This window comes from Oncorhynchus tshawytscha, linkage group LG12 (genome assembly GCF_018296145.1).
Source record: "Oncorhynchus tshawytscha isolate Ot180627B linkage group LG12, Otsh_v2.0, whole genome shotgun sequence".
In the NCBI taxonomy this organism is placed as follows: Eukaryota; Metazoa; Chordata; class Actinopteri; order Salmoniformes; family Salmonidae; genus Oncorhynchus; species Oncorhynchus tshawytscha.
The window spans coordinates 31,311,500-31,332,039 of record NC_056440.1 but is presented as its reverse complement, the minus strand read 5'-3'; the positions used below and the strand labels follow the sequence as shown (position 1 = coordinate 31,332,039).

General features: G+C 41.9%; 2 protein-coding genes across 5 annotated transcripts; both read left to right on the top strand.

Moving 5' to 3' along the window:
- Window positions 1-765: 765 nt before the first annotated feature.
- On the top strand, window positions 766-5,348 carry LOC112262946 (beta-centractin). The gene is made up of 11 exons (XM_024438839.2): window positions 766-963; window positions 1,830-1,894; window positions 2,015-2,090; window positions 2,264-2,389; window positions 2,561-2,685; window positions 2,958-3,174; window positions 3,312-3,404; window positions 3,542-3,716; window positions 3,839-3,900; window positions 4,037-4,077; window positions 4,167-5,348. The coding sequence occupies exons 1-11, from the start codon at window positions 916-918 to the stop codon at window positions 4,267-4,269; spliced, it is 1,131 nt and encodes a 376-aa protein (XP_024294607.1). The 5' UTR covers window positions 766-915; the 3' UTR covers window positions 4,270-5,348.
- A 3,181-nt stretch (window positions 5,349-8,529) lies between these two features.
- Window positions 8,530-19,816, top strand: LOC112262944 (BTB/POZ domain-containing protein KCTD9). 4 transcript variants are annotated; one of them, XM_024438838.1, is made up of 12 exons: window positions 8,530-8,699; window positions 10,342-10,463; window positions 10,565-10,608; window positions 10,687-10,783; window positions 10,914-10,972; window positions 11,069-11,197; window positions 11,361-11,428; window positions 11,522-11,617; window positions 11,723-11,872; window positions 11,959-12,064; window positions 12,168-12,301; window positions 18,717-19,816. In XM_024438838.1, the coding sequence occupies exons 1-12, from the start codon at window positions 8,652-8,654 to the stop codon at window positions 18,831-18,833; spliced, it is 1,170 nt and encodes a 389-aa protein (XP_024294606.1). In that variant the 5' UTR covers window positions 8,530-8,651; the 3' UTR covers window positions 18,834-19,816. The 4 variants fall into 4 exon arrangements, with proteins under 4 accessions (XP_024294606.1, XP_024294604.1, XP_024294603.1 ...); XM_024438837.2 differs by lacking the exon at window positions 8,530-8,699 and adding an exon at window positions 8,979-9,221; XM_024438836.1 differs by having other exon boundaries at window positions 11,361-11,617.
- The last annotated feature ends 724 nt before the right edge of the window (window positions 19,817-20,540 follow it).

The following is a 20,540-nucleotide window of genomic DNA, read 5'->3' as shown; positions in this document are numbered from 1 at the left end:
GTTATGTAACAACATTACAACCTCGTTTAGCATTATCTAGTGGTCCAGATATGGCATTATTCCACTACTTGTATCCATTTGGATCAGTTTCAATGGTGAGCTTTTATTTTCAGGGTGCGTGCGCACCCAATGGTGGAAAAAGTACCCAATTGTCATACTTGAGTAAAAAGTAAACATACCTTAATATAAAATAACTCAAGTAAAAGTGAAGTCACGCAGTAAAATACTACTTGAGTAAAAGTCTAAGTGTTTGATTTTAAATATACTTAAGTAATCAAAAGTAAATATAATTGCTCAAATGTATTTAAGTATCAAAAGTAAAAAGTATAAATAATTTCATGTTCTTTACATTAAAGCAAACAAGACGGCACAATTTTTATTTTTATTGACAGGTAGCCAGGGGTACTAACACTCAGACATAATTTACAAGCGAAGCGTTTGTGTTTAGTGAGTCCGCCAGAGCAGAGGTAAATTAGTAGGGATGACCAGGGATGTTCTCTTGATAAGTGTGTGAATTGGACCATTTCTGTCACAATGTACTTTTGGGTGTCCGGGAAAACGTATGGAGTAAATGTACAAAATATAAATAGTAAAGTAAAGTACAGATCCCCCCAAAAACTACTTAAGTAGAACTTTTAAGTATTTTTACACCACTGCATGCACCCTATTGTTGCTAGGTAAGCTTCATACGTCACCGTTTTACTTCCAATGGCTTGCGATTGGCTTGTGTGGCTGTACGTCGAAATCGCAAAAACAACCCTCTAATCGTTGCACAGAGTGGGCGGATAATAGCTGAGCCTATCTAGCTATACATTTATATCTGCATCGTTGCGCCACATAACAAGGCGAAATCAGCTAACTACAATGCTAGGACAAAAGGATTCATAAAGGACCTATATCTATAAGGTTATCACCATGGAGTCCTATGATATAATAGCAAATCAGCCTGTGGTTATTGATAATGTAAGTAGCCAACATCATTGGTAAATGTAACGGTAACTAAGGTAACCGAAAAGTCGCTAACGTTAGTTTGCTTTTCAATGGGTGGTGGTCGTTGTCTTGTTTATAGCTAAAGTTAGTTAGCTGATTAGCCAGTAGTATGCTTTTGCAAACCCTCTTATTGTCTAGATGGTTAGCTAACAAGATTAGCTAGCTAAAGCCACAGAGATCAAATATCTTTGCTAAAGCCACTGACTAGCTTTGCGACTCAGTCAGTAGCTAGTTAGCTACCTACCATAGCATTGTGAGACGGGAAGGGTGATAACCAAGGCTAACAACAAGCTCACGTTAGATGGTTGCATCCCCAACCAATCCATCCATATGCCGTATGCGAATTATGGGGAGCTCAGAGTAAAACAACGTATCTTACTTTTCAACTAGTTAGGTTAGTTTGCCAGCTAGCTATAAATAAGAAGTCTAGACAACGTTAATTATCAAAGAAAGGACGAGTTAGGAAACTAGCGCATCATCTAACGTTAGGCTAGATTATGAACAGCCTTTCTCTTCAGGCTACTTGATAGCAGCATCATTGTGAAATAAAAGAAATAATAATTTACCTATGCATTATTGTGTTGCTGATCGTAATCAATACAAGGCATTAGAGTACAAGAATTAAGGAACAGCATATTTTTACTACTGATATTGGGTCTGACACAGTAGTTTACAATAGGCTGGTGTGCTGCCCCTCAGCACTCTCTCATGACTACTGACTGATATCACTGTACAAACAGGATGAACAGATGTGGTCAGAGACGCCCTCAGTCCCTATAATAAATGAGTTAATATATGTAGCTGACGTTGCAAGGACCTACATGTTCTTTCTCTTTCAGGGCTCCGGTGTTGTTAAAGCTGGTTTTGCAGGAGACCAGATCCCCAAATACTGCTTCCCAAACTAGTAAGATCAAACACTACAGCCATCTCAACACTATAATATTAAATACTTAAATGTATTTGACTGAAATGCTTTGTTTGAATGAAAAGTGTATGTAAAATGATCCATGTGTTTACCTTCTAGTGTGGGTCGTCCAAAGCATGTTCGGGTGATGGCAGGTGCTCTGGAAGGAGATCTCTTCATTGGCCCAAAAGCAGAGGTACAGTGCTCTACTAAGACAGATGCCTGTGGCCCTGTGTCACTGATAATGTAAAGGGCTTTATGGGCCTGTATGCCTATATGTAGGCTGTTATTAACACTAAATCTGTATTTTTAAACAAAATATAGTACTTTGCCTGCTATTCCCAATACTTTCTCTCCATGTGGTTGTAGGAACACAGGGGGCTCCTGTCTGTGCGGTACCCAATGGAGCACGGTATTGTGAAGGACTGGAATGACATGGAGCGCATCTGGCAATATGTGTACTCTAAGGAGCAACTACAGACCTTCTCTGAAGAGGTATTTTTCTCTGGTTTCTGTGATACTTATTCTGGGTACTTTTCATTTGATCATGAGAGCTGGTGTTCTCTCTCAGGGCTTCTTGAAGTTAATATGAATTTTGTTTTTTGTGTGTTTTTTTACTGTTTCACTGCATTTACTTTCTTTTGCATTTCTCCTAATGTCCTTTAGCATCCTGTGCTGCTGACAGAGGCCCCCTTGAACCCAAGTAAAAACCGGGAGCGTGCAGCAGAGGTGTTTTTTGAGACCTTCAATGTACCAGCGCTCTTCATCTCCATGCAGGCAGTATTAAGCTTGTGAGTTTGTTTTTTCCTCTAGATATCTTCTCTTGTTTGCCAGCCTTATGTTGGGCATACCGGTACATTAAAAGATTTCACTCCCAAAGGAAGAAAATGGTCATCACTAGTTATCACAGCCATATAGGTCATAAAACCCCTCCTATGGCTGTGGTATTGACAACTAAGGAAACCCCAGTTTAATATGACATGTAATGCATTAGTAACTGTAGCGTTGTGAAAATGATCATTAGCAAAAACAACCGTTTTGAATGTCTCTTTGGATATTGCAGATATGCCACAGGGCGGACAACAGGAGTGGTGCTGGATGCTGGTGATGGGGTAACCCATGCTGTGCCCATCTATGAAGGCTTTGCCATCCCTCACTCTATCATGCGGGTCGACATTGCTGGGCGTGATGTTTCACGCTACCTACGCCTGCTACTGCGCAAGGAAGGCTATGACTTCCACACCTCAGCTGAGTTTGAGGTTGTGCGCACTATCAAAGAGGTATGGATGAAGAAATTGTTGTATTTTTGATGGGGTCAAGGCAAATAGTTGTATAAATCTTCAAGACACTATCAGTCTTGTTATTGGTTTCATTCTTTGTCCTTGACGCCTGTCACCCTAATTGTTTACCTCTGCAGAGAGCATGCTACCTCTCACTGAACCCACAAAAAGATGAGACCTTGGAGACAGAGAAGGTGCAGTACACTCTTCCTGATGGCAGCACATTGGATGTGAGTCATGTTAGATTCATTCTCAAAATGTTTAAGATTTAGTGTTCTGGAAGTTAAATATTACTACTTACTTTGACATTAACATATAAACTGTTGTATTTTACTGATGAATTGACAGCTTGTTATCCCCTGTGTAGATTGGCCCTGCTCGGTTCCGAGCCCCAGAGCTCCTCTTCCGTCCAGACCTGATAGGGGACGAGAGTGAAGGAATCCACGAAGTTCTTGCTTTTGCAATTCAGAAGTCTGACATGGACCTGCGACGTACACTCTTTTCCAACATTGTTCTCTCTGGGGGCTCCACACTCCTCAAAGGTATGGCCTAGAGTCCTGTCCCACCAATTAAATATTGAAGACTGTAGCAAACAAACTCTACTCCTTCAGCATTGGCTAATTGTATTACTCTCCCTGTTTACAATTTTGTTTCTGTCCCAAAGGTTTTGGTGACCGGTTGTTAAGTGAAGTAAAAAAGTTGGCACCTAAAGATGTGAAAATAAAGGTATTTGCTGCCTTGGCGCTGTATTTACCCATGTATGAGCAGCAATTTCAATGTAGTATGTTTAATGTTGGTGCAACATATTTCTGAACTAGTTGTGCTGTTTCACAGCCAGTTTATTTCCCTGTTTCTCTGTTAGATCTCTGCACCTCAAGAACGACTCTACTCCACGTGGATAGGGTAAGTAACGTCATGTGATCAGCCACACTTAGATTAAACAGTCTTTCCAGAGTAATGGACGGTAATGATCCTCTGTTGTATGCTTTAAGGGGCTCCATCCTTGCGTCACTGGACACCTTCAAGAAGATGTGGGTGTCAAAGAAGGAGTATGAGGAAGACCGAGCACGTGCCATCCATCGGAAGACATTCTGAAGAGACTGGTGGTGCTCCTATTCTGCCCCAAAAAAGTCCACCAACTAGTCCACCACACCCCCTGATGGGGAGAGCCCATGGCTCCCTATGGCATGCCTTCTACGGACTCCCCTACACGCCATATGACGGGGAAACTGGCCAGGACTGGCAAAGTGTTGACCAGCATTTACCAGAAAGACCCAGAACCTGTCCCAATGACAAGGCTTTAAGTTGCATCTCTTGATATTGTGGATTTTATTTTTGTTTTGTTTAAACACATTCAAGGCTAAGCTGCATTGCTTGATTCAAATTCTGTATTTATTCTGCTGTATGTTATGCCCCATAAAATCCATCACTTAAATGACAATGAAGGTGAATGTTCTGCTTTACTTTGATAGATTCAATTAAGACTTGTTTTTACCTTTGGGTGTGGTTACTGTGGCACATTAAACAGTGTGCAAAGATACCTTAAGAACTAGTTGAAGTTGTCTCCTTATTTCCCACAGTCTGAATGGAGACAGTTTAAATGAGTTGTTCAAATATGACCCAGTAACTTACACCGACTCCATTTAAAAGTGTTGCTTCATATTTAACTGTTGAAGATGAGACACTGATGGAATAAAAAAATGTACAGATGTTGCAATTTCTGAGGATAACTTTCCCTTATTTCAAACCCAAGTGGATCTAAATTGTAATAAATATTTGATTGGTTCATCATTTAACTCAACATTGTAAGGGGACTAATATTAAATCTTGAGTGGACCATATGAGTTAAAAGCACTGTCACATTGGATAATATTATCCAAACTGGTATGGTTTACTTCCTCTAATTAGTCTAAACTTTTAAACTGCACCAAAACCTATGCAGACATGATAATGGGTTGGTTGGTTGTCATGTTTTCTGCTGGATATTTGCAATTTAAACCGAATTGGAATTACTGACTTCATTTTATATCAAAATATGTATATTTTTGTTTCAAGAGGAACCATGTGACCATATCCTGATGGAATAATGACTCCTTCAAGCAAATACTAACACTAAAATTAACAGTATTGCTGAAAGAAAAATGTCTTTCATTACAATAAATTTGTGCACTCTGCTGGGATGTATTTTTGTTGTGCTGAATACATTAGCAACATGATTTTCCACACCTTCATCCACAGTACTACAGTCACTCACAGCTTTGCTGTGGTTGCTAGGAAACTCAGAAAGCGGATATGTAAGGCCTGTCTGCCAGTAGACATCGCCCTCTTGTGGCTGTCCACTGTAGTACATAAAAAGTACACAAGTGTACTGTTTGGAAGTTGTAAACATGCGTTGATTGCAGTTGTGATTCCACTGTGATTATTATTATTTGACCCTGCTGGTCATCTATGAACATTTTGAACATCTTGGCCATGTTTTGTTATAATCTCCACCCGACACAGCCAGAAGAGGACTGGCCACCCCTCATAGCCTGGTTCCTCTAGGTTTTTTCCTAGGTTTTGGCCTTTATAGGGAGTTATTCCGAGCCACCGTGCTTCTACACCTGCATTGCTTGCTGTTCGGGGTTTTAGGCTGGGTTTCTGTACAGCACTTTGTGACATCGGCTGATGTAATAAGGGCTTTATAAATACATTTGATTGATTGATTGATGTAACTTAAGATTTTGAATAAAATTCTCACTGCAGATCCTCTCCAGCTCTGTCAGGGCGAATGGGGAGCTCTCCAGAGATGTTCGATCGGGTTCAAGTCTGGCCTCTGGCTGGGCAACTCAGAGACTTGTCCCGAAGCCACTCCTGCGTTGTCTTGGGTGTGCTTAGGGTCGTTGTCCTGTTGGAAGGTGAACCTTCGCCACAGTCTGAGCTCTGGAGCAGGTTGTCATCAAGGATCTCTGTACTTTGCTCAATTAATCTTTCCCTCGATCCTGACTAGTCTTCCAGTCCCTACCGCCGAAAAACATCCCCACAGCATGATGCTGCCACCACCATGCCTTCACCGTAGGGATGGTGCCAAGTTTCATGCAGGCATTCAGACCAGAGTCTTGTTTCTCATGGTCAGAGTCCTTCAGGTGCCTTTTGGCAAACTCGATCGGGCTGTCATGTGCCTTTTACTGCGTGACTACCGCAGAATGCTGTGGTAGTCATGCTGGTTAAGCGTGTCTTGAATTCTAAATAAATTACTGTGTCACCAGCAAAGCCCCCCCCACACCATACTTTATTTAACTAGGCAAGTCAGCTAAGAACAAGTTCTTATTTACAATGATGGCCTACTGGGGAACAGTGGTTTAATTGCATTGTACAGGGGCAGAACGACAGATTTTTACCTTGTCAGCTCAGGCATTCGATCTAGCAACCTTTTGGTTACAGGCCCAACGCTCTAACCACTAGGCTACCTGCCGCCTCAATGCTTTACGGTGGGAAATACACATGCGGAGATCATCCGTTCACCTACTCTGTGTCTCACAAACACACGGCGATTGGAACCAAAAATATCAAATTTGGACTACAGACCAAAGGACAAATTTCCACCAGTCTAATGTCCATTGCTCGTGTTTCTTATTCAAAGCAAGTCAATTCTTATTGGTGTCCTTTGTAGTGGTTTCTTTGCAGCAATTCGACCACGAAGGCCCGATTCACACAGTCTCCTCTGTGTCTGTTACTTGAACTCTGTGAAGCATTTATTTGGGCTGCAATTTCGGAGGCTGACAACTCTACTAAACATATCATTTTCAGCAGAGTTAACTCTGAGTCTTCCATTCCTGTGGCGGTCCTCATGAGAGCCATTTTCAATCATAGCTCTTGATGGTTTTTGAGACTGCACTTGAAAAATAATTATTCAAAGTTCTTAACATTTTCCTTATTGACTGACCAGGTCTTAAATTAATGATGTACTGTTGTTTCTCTTTGCTTATTTGAGCTGTTCTTGCAATAATAATATGGACTTGGTCTTTTGCCAAATATGGCTCTGAATACCACCCCAACTTGTCACAACACAACTGATTGGCTCAAATGCATTAAGGAAAGAAATTCCACAAATGTACTTTTAACAAGGCACACCTGTTATTTGAAATGCATTCTACCTCATGAAGCTGGTTGAAAGAATGCCAGGAGTGTGCAAAGCTGTCATCAAGGCAAAGGGTGGATACTTTGAAGAATCTAAAATATATTTTGATTCGTTTAGCACTTTTTTGGTTACTACATGATTCCATGTGTTTTGATGTCTTCACTATTATTCTACAATGTAGAAATTAGTCAAAATAAAGCAAAACCTTTGAGTAGATGTCTGAGATTTTTAATGGTACAGTATATAAACAAACAAAAAAACAGGACCCTGTCTTCCAAAGATAATTAGTAAAAATCCAAATTTCTTCACAGATCTTCATTGTAAAGGGTTTAAACACTGTTTCCCATGCTTGTTCAATTAACAATTAATGAACATGCACCTGTGGAACGGTCGTTAAGACAATAACAGCTTACAGACGGTAGGCAATTAAGGTCACAGTTATGAAAACTTAGAACACTAAAGAGGCCTTTCTACTGATTCTGAAAAACACCAAAAGAAAGATGCCTAGAGTCCCTGCTCATCTGCATGAACGTGCCTTAGGCATGCTGCAAGGAGGCATAAGGAGGCATTGCTCGTTCTGATATTTCTCAATTTATTTTTGGATTGTGTATTGCTAGACTGTTAGAGCTAGAAAACAAGCATTTCGCTACACCTGCGATAACATCTGCAAATCTGTGTATGCAACCAATAAACATTGATTTGAAATTTTTTACGTACGGGTATATCCCAATGATTCTAGATAGTAACTACCATGGGTGTGTGGACTGCAGAGCGTGTGGACAATGTGGATAGCACCAGATATACTTCATTTATTAACTAAATCAAATTATGATAATACCCTTTTAGTGTACAAGCTTTTTGAAAAGACTGCCTGAAATATCTGGTGGGATAGAGTTTTGGCCTGCCTGGTGATGCAAATTAGTTAATAGACCAATTATTGCTTGAGAAATTGCTCTTTGCTGGTAAATTATTTTAGTTTATTTTTTAACATTTTGAATGAAACTATCACAAAGAGGTTAAGGAACTTAATTGTTACCCAGGAATGATTTGATATTGAGATAAAACCCGGCTGCATTGGACCTTTAAAGTATTACTGACGGCACGCACCGGCTTGTAAAACGATTGCACCCAATGATGGCCCCTGATTGGCTCACCTACTTTCTGTTTCAACATTTGATTGGTGTGAGGCTTAATACCTTAGTAATATGCCCATTCCATTGGTTGGTTGGCGTTAACCAATGTTCAAGGTTGTCTTCTTGCTGTTTCGTCCCACTGTCAAGTCTGCTAGCTAGCTACCTCTGGAGCATCCTTCTGGGGCTCATTGTTCTAGAATTAGTATTAAAGCTTATTACTAAGAATGAGAAGAGTTACTGTTTTTGTGAACGGGACGTCCAGAAATGGCAAGGTGCGTACAGTTAGCTTAGCTATTGAGCTAACGTTAGCTAGACTAGCTAGCTAGCTAATTTAATACAGCCTCCTCTTCGACGCAACTAAGCCACTAACAGCCAAATGTCCAAACAAACTGGTTTAGTTGCATCGAAGTTATGCGGCCCATAATTTGTGTAGTTAGCTAAAGTCAGTGGTGGAAAAAGTACCCAATTGTCATACTTGAGTAAAAGTAAAGATACCTTAATAGAACATTATTGAAGTTAGTCACCCAGTAAAATACTACTTGAATAAAAGTCAAAGTACTTTGTTTTAAATATACTTAAGTATCAAAAGTGAAAGTATGAAACATAAAAGGACCTTATTTTACATATCAGCAAGAAATAAAAATAAAAGTCAGCCAATCAGCATTCAGGGCTTGAACCACCCAGTTTATAATTAGATATATAACATGCACCAAACACCTATGTCTAAGTGTAGTTTCATCAGATGGGGGGCATCCATAACTCTATGCAAAAATAACTCTATGCAAACTGCCACAGTAAGTGTATATTTTTTATCTGAAAGATTCTTTCTCATCTGCGTGAACGTGCCTTAGGCATGCTGCAAGGAGGCATGATGAAAGGTAAGGGCTATATGTTTCGCAAGCCGTTTCGCAAGCGATGATTATTGACGTTTCTAAACCTTAAAACACAGCATCGGGATCGTATTTCACATGAGCCAGTCGTGGGTGAAGCTAATGGCTGAAAACTGCAGGGAGAAGGCAGAATCCCACCTAGAATTTTCTCTCAATGCCAAACCCTTCATTGAGACAGTGCCACATTTTCATTTGTTTCAAAATCAAAATGAAAGAAAAGTTGTCTTGCAAATTCAGCAGGCTCTGACTTTTATAAGTTCACTCTATTTTATTAATGCCATCTTTGGTGTGCTTCTTTATTTGACCTTTATTTAACTAGGCAAGTCAGGTAAGAACAAATTCTTATTTTCAATGATGGCCTAGGAACAGTGGGTTAACAGCCTGTTCAGGGTCAGAACAACAGTTTTGTACCTTGCCCACTGCTCTAACCACTAGGCTACCCTGCCGCCCCTGCTTTGCACAAGCATCTTTTTCCCCAAACCTATTTATTTTTTATTGAGTCATACATACAGTGTTAGATTGTGTGAAGTTTACTAAATGTGTAATGTGATTATATTTTAACATTACTATTTTTAACACACAAAATAAAAATGTTTATTAATAAAATATTTAATCCATTGTCTACCTCAAATGAAGGGGATGATGACTTTGCAAGATGGAGGGAATCTGATTTCATTGTTCCTTAACTCGCGACTTAGTAATTTCATTCAGAGTAAGTGGAGTTAGGCTGCCCCGGAGCAGGTTAGTTCTCGAGGATTCGTTGCCATAGAAATGTACCTGACCAAAAGGTGAGCCACTTTCGTATGACCAGTTATCCCGAGTTGAACTCAGAGTTGACTAAAGTTAAGTCGCTAACTCCTGGCAGTCTTGGTAGATTTGAACTTTGTTGTTGTTATCTGTCTATAAGCAGTGCTCTAGCTGTGTGTCATGTCATATTGCTGAGTCTATATTTAAGTAAGCAAGAAATAATGGGTTTGCCCAAATCAGTCTGTTTTATGACAATAACTCTGTTTTCCTTTATTAGGTTGTAGCTGTGTATGGGACCTTGACTGACCTGTTATCTGTAGCAACCAATAAGTTGGGAATCAAAGCCTGTAATTTATACAATGGAAAAGGTGGTCTTATAGATGACATAGCGCTCATCAGGTATTGTTAACTTCCTTCAACACTTTGTAGTTTCATGCACTTGGAAGGTCCTTACTCCTGCCAATATTGAGTATTAATTTCTCTACAATTTCTTATTATAGGGATGATGATGTTTTGTATGTCTCAGAGGGAGACCCCTTTTTTGGTGAGTTTGTGTCCTCTAATTCTTTCCTTGCAAACCATTTGGTTTGAGTTATCCCTCTGAATAGTGTTATTATCTTAGACCCACAGAATGATGTCAGGGCTAGAGACGATCGGCCTGGGACACACACCGATTGGCTGACGCTTAATATTGGAGGGCGTCTCTTCACCACCACACGGTAAGCAATGGAGGAGTTATTTCCATGGTCTGTGAACATCAGAAATCACAAATGAACATCTTTCTCAGTTATTGCCATCCACTTTATCCTTTGGTCACTTCTTTCCTCACAAACAAATCTTTTTTTACAGGAGCACCTTGGTCAGCAAGGAGCCAGAGAGCATGCTTGCTCACATGTTTCGGGAGAAGGGTACAAATAATTAAGTCTGTCACATCTACTACTAACCCTGCTACCTTTTTTTTGTGATTTACCCATAATGATGTCCCCTCTATCCTTGCTCTGCAGCTGTATGGGGTAACAAGCAGGATGAATGTGGGGCTTACCTGATTGATCGCAGCCCAGAATACTTCGAGCCTATTCTTAATTACCTGCGACATGGCCAGCTCATTATCAATGAAGGAATCAATTTACTTGGTATGTATGGCATTTACAGCCAGAACTTTCATTACCTTGATTCTATGATACTGCTCACAGATGAATGAGAACACTTAATTTGTGCATGTTGAATACAGTATTTAGATTTCTGAAATATTGACAATATATTAGCTCAAATCAGTAAATTAAATGTGAATTTCAGGGGTTTTGGAGGAGGCCCGTTTCTTTGGAATTGCGCAGCTTGCTGAGCAGTTGGAAGTAGCAATAAAGGTGAAGAACTCCAGCTACATATTTCAAATGATTTATTACATTTCAACACAGCATATTGATCCATGTCCTATGTCACCCCATGCCTTTCTCCAGAATAACCAGACACCTGAGGACCACTCTCCCATCTCTCGCAAGGAGTTTGTTCGGTTTCTGCTGGCTACACCCACCAAATCAGAGCTCCGCTGTCAGGTAAAACGCAACACATTTGCAACAAGGACAACGCACTGTTGAACATTAGATCCGGTCTAACTAACATGACACGTGAACCTGACAAATAATACCTTTACCCACAAGGGACTTAATTTCAGTGGTGCTGATCTCTCTCGCCTCGACTTGCGCTACATCAACTTCAAGATGGCCAACCTGAGTCGCTGCAACCTGACACATGCCAACCTATGCTCTTCAAACCTGGAGCGCGCTGACCTGTCTGGGGCCAACCTCGATGTGAGCCATAGCTCCTTCACTAGCCTATGAAATCTTTCAGAAATTAGCAGTATTTTGTACGGACTGATTTTGTCTTTCTGTTTTAGGGTGCTAACTTGCAGGGTGTCAAGATGCTCTGTTCAAATGCTGAGGGGGCGTCTCTCAAAGGATGCAATTTTGAGGACCCATCTGGACTCAAGGCCAACTTAGAGGGTAAGCTTTCTAATTGATTTTTATGATAAGAGGAATGAGAAACATGGAACCGATAACACTTGTTTAACCTCTGGTGTTGAACATCTAATTTCTGTCTTATTAGGTGCCAATCTGAAAGGGGTTGACATGGAGGGAAGTCAGATGACCGGAATTAACCTGCGTGTGGCCACTCTCAAAAATGCTAAGCTGAAGAACTGTAACCTGCGGGGTGCCACTTTGGCAGGAACCGATCTTGAGGTAAGCTGAGGGCATTTAAGAGGATTAATCTTGAGACAAAAAAATTAAGTCAAATAGAATTAGACTAGTCTTGTAATCATTTTAAGTTTGTTGTTAACTTCTTTGCGCACCCATCCCGTTAGCGGGATCATTTTCGTCAACATCCGCTGAATTGCAGAGCGCCAAATTCAAGTGAAATTACTAAAAATATTTAATTTTCATGAAATCACAAGTGCATTATAGCAAAACACAGTTTAGCTTGTTGTTAATCCACCTGGCATGTCAGATTTAAAAAAAGATTTTCGGCGAAAGCAAACGATGCTATTATCTGAGGATAGCACCTCCGTAAACAAAGAGAGAAAGCATATTTCAACCCTGCAGGTGCGACACAAAACGCAGAAATAAAAATATAATTCATGCCTTACCTTTGACGAGCTTCTTTTGTTGGCACTCCAATATGTCTCATAAACATCACAAATGGTCCTTTTGTTCGATTAATTCCGTCGATATATCAAATCAAATCAAATTTTATTTGTCACATACACATGGTTAGCAGATGTTAATGCGAGTGTAGCGAAATGCTTGTGCTTCTAGTTCCGACAATGCAGTAATAACGAGCAAGTAATCTAACTAACAATTCCAAAAAAAACTACTGTCATACACAGTGTAAGGGGATAAAGAATATGTACATAAGGATATATGAATGAGTGATGGTACAGAGCAGCATAGGCAAGATACAGTAGATGATATCGAGTACAGTATATACATATGAGATAAGTATGTAAACCAAGTGGCATAGTTAAAGTGGCTAGTGATACATGTATTACATAAGGATGCAGTCGATGATATAGAGTACAGTATCAACGTATGCATATGAGATGAACAATGTAGGGTAAGTAACATTATATAAGGTAGCATTGTTTAAAGTGGCTAGTGATATATTTACATCATTTCCCATCGATTCCCATGATTAAAGTGGCTGGAGTAGAGTCAGTGTCATTGACAGTGTGTTGGCAGTAGCCACTCAATGTTAGTGGTGGCTGTTTAACAGTCTGATGGCCTTGAGATAGAAGCTGTTTTTCAGTCTCTCGGTCCCAGCTTTGATGCACCTGTACTGACCTCGCCTTCTGGATGGCAGCGGGGTGAACAGGCAGTGGCTCGGGTGGTTGATGTCCTTGATGATCTTTATGGCCTTCCTGTAGCATCAGGTGGTGTAGGTGTCCTGGAGGGCAGGTAGTTTGCCCCCGGTGATGCGTTGTGCAGACCTCACTACCCTCTGGAGAGCCTTACGGTTGAGGGCGGTGCAGTTGCCATACCAGGCGGTGATACAGCCCGCCAGGATGCTCTCGATTGTGCATCTGTAGAAGTTTGTGAGTGCTTTTGGTGACAAGCCGAATTTCTTCAGCCTCCTGAGGTTGAAGAGGCGCTGCTGCGCCTTCCTCACGATGCTGTCTGTGTGAGTGGACCAATTCAGTTTGTCTGTGATGTGTATGCCGAGGAACTTAAAACTTGCTACCCTCTCCACTACTGTTCCATCGATGTGGATGGGGGTGTTCCCTCTGCTGTTTCCTGAAGTCCACAATCATCTCCTTAGTTTTGTTGACGTTGAGTGTGAGGTTATTTTCCTGACACCACACTCCGAGGGCCCTCACCTCCTCCCTGTAGGCCGTCTCGTCGTTGTTGGTAATCAAGCCTACCACTGTTGTGTCGTCCGCAAACTTGATGATTGAGTTGGAGGCGTGCATGGCCACGCAGTCGTGGGTGAACAGGGAGTACAGGAGAGGGCTCAGAACGCACCCTTGTGGGGCCCCAGTGTTGAGGATCAGCGGGGAGGAGATGTTGTTGCCTACCCTCACCACCTGGGGGCGGCCCGTCAGGAAGTCCAGTACCCAGTTGCACAGGGCGGGGTCGAGACCCAGGGTCTCGAGCTTGATGACGAGCTTGGAGGGTACTATGGTGTTGAATGCCGAGCTGTAGTCGATGAACAGCATTCTCACATAGGTATTCCTCTTGTCCAGATGGGTTAGGGCAGTGTGCAGTGTGGTTGAGATTGCATCGTCTGTGGACCTATTTGGGCGGTAAGCAAATTGGAGTGGGTCAAGGGTGTCAGGTAGGGTGGAGGTGATATGGTCCTTGACTAGTCTCTCAAAGCACTTCATGATGACGGATGTGAGTGCTACGGGGCGGTAGTCGTTTAGCTCAGTTACCTTAGCTTTCTTGGGAACAGGAACAATGGTGGCCCTCTTGAAGCATGTGGGAACAGCAGACTGGTATAGGGATTGATTGAATATGTCCGTAAACACACCGGCCAGCTGGTCTGCGCATGCTCTGAGGGCGCGGCTGGGGATGCCGTCTGGGCCTGCAGCCTTGCGAGGGTTAACACGTTTAAATGTCTTACTCACTTCGGCTGCAGTGAAGGAGAGACCGCATGTTTCCGTTGCAGGCCGTGTCAGTGGCACTGTATTGTCCTCAAAGCGGGCAAAAAGTTATTTAGTCTGCCTGGGAGCAAGACATCCTGGTCCGTGACTGGGCTGGGTTTCTTCCTGTAGTCCGTGATTGACTGTAGACCCTGCCACATACCTCTTGTGTCTGAGCCGTTGAATTGAGATTCTACTTTGTCTCTGTACTGGCGCTTAGCTTGTTTGATAGCCTTGCGGAGGGAATAGCTGCACTGTTTGTATTCAGCCATGTTACCAGACACCTTGCCCTGATTAAAAGCAGTGGTTCGTGCCTTCAGTTTCACACGAATGCTGCCATCAATCCACGGTTTCTGGTTAGGGAATGTTTTAATCGTTGCTATGGGAACGACATCTTCAACGCACGTTCTAATGAACTCGCACACCGTATCAGCGTATTCGTCAATGTTGTTGTCTGACGCAATACGAAACATCTCCCAGTCCACGTGATGGAAGCAGTCTTGGAGTGTGGAGTCAGCTTGGTCGGACCAGCGTTGGACAGACCTCAGCGTGGGAGCTTCTTGTTTTAGTTTCTGTCTGTAGGCAGGGATCAACAAAATGGAGTCGTGGTCAGCTTTTCCGAAAGGGGGCGGGGCAGGGCCTTATATGCGTCGCGGAAGTTAGAGTAACAATGATCCAGGGTCTTTCCACCCCTGGTTGCGCAATCGATATGCTGATAAAATTTAGGGAGTCTTGTTTTCAGATTAGCCTTGTTAAAATCCCCAGCTACAATGAATGCAGCCTCCGGATAAATCGTTTCCAGTTTGCAGAGAGTTAAATAAAGTTCGTTCAGAGCCATCGATGTGTCTGCTTGGGGGGGATATATACGGCTGTGATTATAATCGAAGAGAATTCTCTTGGTAGATAATGCGGTCTACATTTGATTGTGAGGAATTCTAAATCAGGTGAACAGAAGGATTTGAGTTCCTGTATGTTTCTTTCATCACACCATGTCACGTTGGCCATAAGACATACGCCCCCGCCCCTCTTCTTACCAGAAAGATGTTTGTTTCTGTCGGCGCGATGCGTGGAGAAACCCGCTGGCTGCACCGCTTCGGATTGCGTCTCTCCAGTTAGCCATGTTTCCGTGAAGCAGAGAACGTTACAGTCTCTGATGTCCCTCTGGAATGCTACCCTTGCTCGGATTTCATCAACCTTGTTGTCAAGAGACTGGACATTGGCAAGAAGAATGCTAGGGAGTGGTGCACGATGTGCCCGTCTCCGGAGTCTGACCAGAAGACCGCTTCGTTTCCCTCTTTTTCTGAGTCGTTTTTTTTTTGGTCGCTGCATGTGATCCACTCGGTTACACTGGTTGTAAGGCAGAACACAGGATCCGCGTCGCGAAAACCATATTCTTGGTCGTACTGATGGTGAGTTGACGCTGATCTTATATTCAGTAGTTCTTGTCGGCTGTATGTAAAGAAACCTAAGATGACCTGGGGTACTAGTGTAAGAAATAACACGTAAAAAAACAAAAAACTGCATAGTTTCCTAGGAACGCGAAGCGAGGCGGCCATCTCTGTCGGCGCCGGAAGTATATATCCAAAATGTCCATTTATTTTGCTCGTTTGATCCAGAAAAACACAGCTTCCAACGCTACAAAATATCTCAAAAGTTACCTGTAAACTTTGCCAAAACATTTCAAACTACTTTTGTAATACAACTTTAGGTATTTGTAAACGGGATGATCTGTGTTCAATACAGGAGGAAACCAAACTGACGCTACTTTTCTGGTCACTTGCCTCCATCAAAAAGTAAACATGAAGTGACCCTCGTTTTGAACAGGGCTACTTCTTCATTACACAAAGGAAAAACCTCAAACAATTTCTAAAGACTGGTGACATCCAGTGGAAGCGGTAGGAACATTTAAAGACATTTAAACGTGTTAACCCTCGCAAGGCTGCAGGCCCAGACGGCATCCCCAGCCGCGCCCTCAGAGCATGCGCAGACCAGCTGGCCGGTGTGTTTACGGACATATTCAATCAATCCCTATACCAGTCTGCTGTTCCCACATGCTTCAAGAGGGCCACCATTGTTCCTGTTCCCAAGAAAGATAAGGTAACTGAGCTAAACGACTACCGCCCCGTAGCACTCACTTCCGTCATCATGAAGTGCTTTGAGAGACTAGTCAAGGACCATATCACCTCCACCCTACCTGACACCCTAGACCCACTCCAATTTGCTTACCGCCCAAATAGGTCCACAGACGATGCAATCTCAACCACACTGCCCTAACCCATCTGGACAAGAGGAATACCTATGTGAGAATGCTGTTCATCGACTACAGCTCGGCATTCAACACCATAGTACCCTCCAAGCTCGTCATCAAGCTCGAGACCCTGGGTCTCGAGCCCGCCCTGTGCAACTGGGTACTGGACTTCCTGACGGGCCGCCCCCAGGTGGTGAGGGTAGGCAACAACATCTCCCCCCCGCTGATCCTCAACACTGGGGCCCCACAAGGGTGCGTTCTGAGCCCTCTCCTGTACTCCCTGTTCACCCACGACTGCGTGGCCACGCACGCCTCCAACTCAATCATCAAGTTTGCGGATGACACAACAGTGGTAGGCTTGATTACCAACAACGACGAGACGGCCTACAGGGAGGAGGTGAGGGCCCTCGGAGTGTGGTGTCAGGAAAATAACCTCACACTCAACGTCAACAAAACTAAGGAGATGATTGTGGACTTCAGGAAACAGCAGAGGGAACACCCCCTATCCACATCGATGGAACAGTAGTGGAGAGGGTAGCAAGTTTTAAGTTCCTCGGCATACACATCACAGACAAACTGAATTGGTCCACTCACACAGACAGCATCGTGAAGAAGGCGCAGCAGCGCCTCTTCAACCTCAGGAGGCTGAAGAAATTCGGCTTGTCACCAAAAGCACTCACAAACTTCTACAGATGCACAATCGAGAGCATCCTGGCGGGCTGTATCACCGCCTGGTACGGCAACTGCTCCGCCCTCAACCGTAAGGCTCTCCAGAGGGTAGTGAGGTCTGCACAACGCATCACCGGGGGCAAACTACCTGCCCTCCAGGACACCTACACCACCCGATGTTACAGGAAGGCCATAAAGATCATCAAGGACATCAACCACCCGAGCCACTGCCTGTTCACCCCACTATCATCCAGAAGGCGAGGTCAGTACAGGTGCATCAAAGCTGGGACCGAGAGACTGAAAAACAGCTTCTATCTCAAGGCCATCAGACTGTTAAACAGCCACCACTAACATTGAGTGGCTGCTGCCAACACACTGACACTGACTCAACTCCAGCCACTTTAATAATGGGAATTGATGGGAAATGATGTAAATATATCACTAGCCACTTTAAACAATGTTACTTACCCTACATTATTCATCTCATATGCATACGTATATACTGTACTCTATATCATCGACTGCATCCTTATGTAATACATGTATCACTAGCCACTTTAACTATGCCACTTTGTTTACATACTCATCTCATATGTATATACTGTACTCGATACCATCTACTGTATCTCGGAACTAGAAGCACAAGCATTTCGCTACACTCGCATTAACATCTGCTAACCATGTGTATGTGACAAATAAAATTTGATTTGATTTGAACTGCAAGAAGGTCCCTTAGAAATCTGGATTCCCAATGAAAACCCATTGAAAAGAGTGACCTCAAAAACAAAAAAATCTGAATGGTTTTTCCTCTGGGTTTCGCCTGCTACATAAGTTAAGTTATACTCAGACATTATTCAAACAGTTTTAGAAATGTCAGAGTGTTTTCTATCCAAATCTACTAATAATATGCATATCTTATCTTCTGGGGATGAGTAGTAGGCAGTAAACTCAACAAGTTAAAGGTTTGTCAGTTAGATACCATGAAGTTGTCCATCCTAAGATAGATGTCACGGTAATAAAACAGTTAAGGTTAGTACCAAGAATAATGACTGTGGTTAGTACCAAGAATACTGACGGTTGAGTTTCGTTTTACTCCTCACAGAACTGTGATCTGTCTGGCTGTGACCTACAAGAGGCCAACTTGAGAGGGTCCAACGTGAAGGGGGCCATTTTTGAAGAGATGCTGACTGCATTGCACATGTCTCAGAGTGTTAGATAACTCTCCTGCACATTCCATCTGGGTTCAGGCTGGTTAATCTCATGGATGCCTGGCAAAGGTCTTCATTTGCCAGCCAATCCCACCCACCCCTACTATCAAGCTTCTTTGACCCTTGTGCAATACAGGTAGTTTTATGCACATCCCTGGCATTCCAGCTCAGATACTAGCTTTAAATAATTTGCACTAGAGCACATTCAGGGATATTTGTTTAACTGTCTTTCCTTATTTTTCCCCAAAACCAAAATATTTCATGTATGTTTACTATTATGTCTGGATTCAATCCTACCTTATTAGTATTCTTTTAAATTCTAGATGTATATACACTTTCTTGATTATTTAACGCAACATCTCTGAAAGTCTGATTATTAAACTATAAGTGCATGAAGGTTTAAAGTAACAATATAAGGGCATGGTGTGACTGTACATTCTTATCAATGTACTTAGTTTTATGTCAGATAGGCTTTATGATTAGGATAATGTTTTTTCTACGCCAAAGCTATACTGTAGCATGATAAAAATGGCAAAATAATTTGCTGTTATTGCACCACCTAATTATGCTGTGGATTTCATTTTTCTTATAATAATGTGGCTGATGAAACAGAATTTCAAGAATGCAATGTACTCTTCATTGATAATCACTGAAGTCAGAAGCTGCCTGTTGTTTTGTTTGGTGTTCTCTGTGAATCTACCTCGTTTTTTTTTACCACTTTCTGATTTATATCTAGTTCCATGCATTTCATGGTGGTTTTTGTCTCTTGTTGTATGAAAACCATTATTCATCATATCCAAATATGATAAGCAAATAATCAAAGTGAATAAGCTGTTTTTTAAGTGTTTACTGTCATTTTCAAGCTTGTGGATCACCTAGTTGTATGAGGAAGATGGTTGTATAACAACACTCCCATCACAATGAATTGCATATAATTCAATCATGTTTTGAAGTTTGCACAAATCTGTCTTAAATTAAACATTTTGTTCACTAACTTCTGTTTTACTTACTCGCAGGACACCAACAAGTTGAATGTGGTGCTTGTAGTGTTTTTTATTTTATTTTTTAAATCCAGTGCTTACAAAACTTGTGCGTTTTATAAGGATAGCAAAACATCACTGCTGGACTGTGATTGTTAATCTGTCAGTTTGTTTAAGAAAATGTTTGCATGTTTAAAGACTGTATTTTACCAGTCTAAGGCTGCTGAATTTTTTTTCTAGGTGTAGCTGAAACCTTTTTGAGATGCAATATTCTCTCTCTATACTCTATTCCATAGTAGGTACTCTTTTGTCGTGATAATGAAGGCAATCATAAAGAATATTGCACCTTGAGTGTGGAGATCGTCAGTATCAGGACCTTGTAGAAAAGAACAATGGTTATTTATTTTGATATAACATATCAAAGAAATATCGAATGAAAGTTAGTTAAAGACTGGGGGTGTTTCTCTTCCTCCCCTGTCTATAATTATTGCACTCAAGCACAAAAATGTATTTCAATAAATTACTGTTATCAATAAACAAAAGCCACTGTGTAATTAAAAATGAAATACTGTTTTCACTAACTTTCCAGAAGAACACCAAGACCATGTGCCTAATTAATTTTATTGTTGCTGCTGTAAAAGTGCACAATCATTCCCAAAGTGTTAATCTTTTAAAAGGCTATTAGGGGTGCCTGAAGTGGAGGTGCTTAAAGCTGCTCTGTAATATATTTTTGAGTGG

Excerpts from the sequence above, each read along its gene's own strand:
- LOC112262946 (XM_024438839.2), top strand. The coding sequence starts at position 916 with ATGGAGTCCTATGATATAATAGCAAATCAGCCTGTGGTTATTGATAAT. Across the intron at positions 2,390-2,560 it reads TACAGACCTTCTCTGAAGAG|CATCCTGTGCTGCTGACAGA; the intron begins GTATTTTTCTCT and ends AATGTCCTTTAG. Across the intron at positions 3,405-3,541 it reads CTGATGGCAGCACATTGGAT|ATTGGCCCTGCTCGGTTCCG; the intron begins GTGAGTCATGTT and ends TCCCCTGTGTAG.
- LOC112262944 (XM_024438835.2), top strand. The coding sequence starts at position 9,132 with ATGCACCAAACACCTATGTCTAAGTGTAGTTTCATCAGATGGGGGGCA. Across the intron at positions 11,198-11,360 it reads TGAAGGAATCAATTTACTTG|GGGTTTTGGAGGAGGCCCGT; the intron begins GTATGTATGGCA and ends TGTGAATTTCAG. Across the intron at positions 11,618-11,722 it reads AATCAGAGCTCCGCTGTCAG|GGACTTAATTTCAGTGGTGC; the intron begins GTAAAACGCAAC and ends TTTACCCACAAG.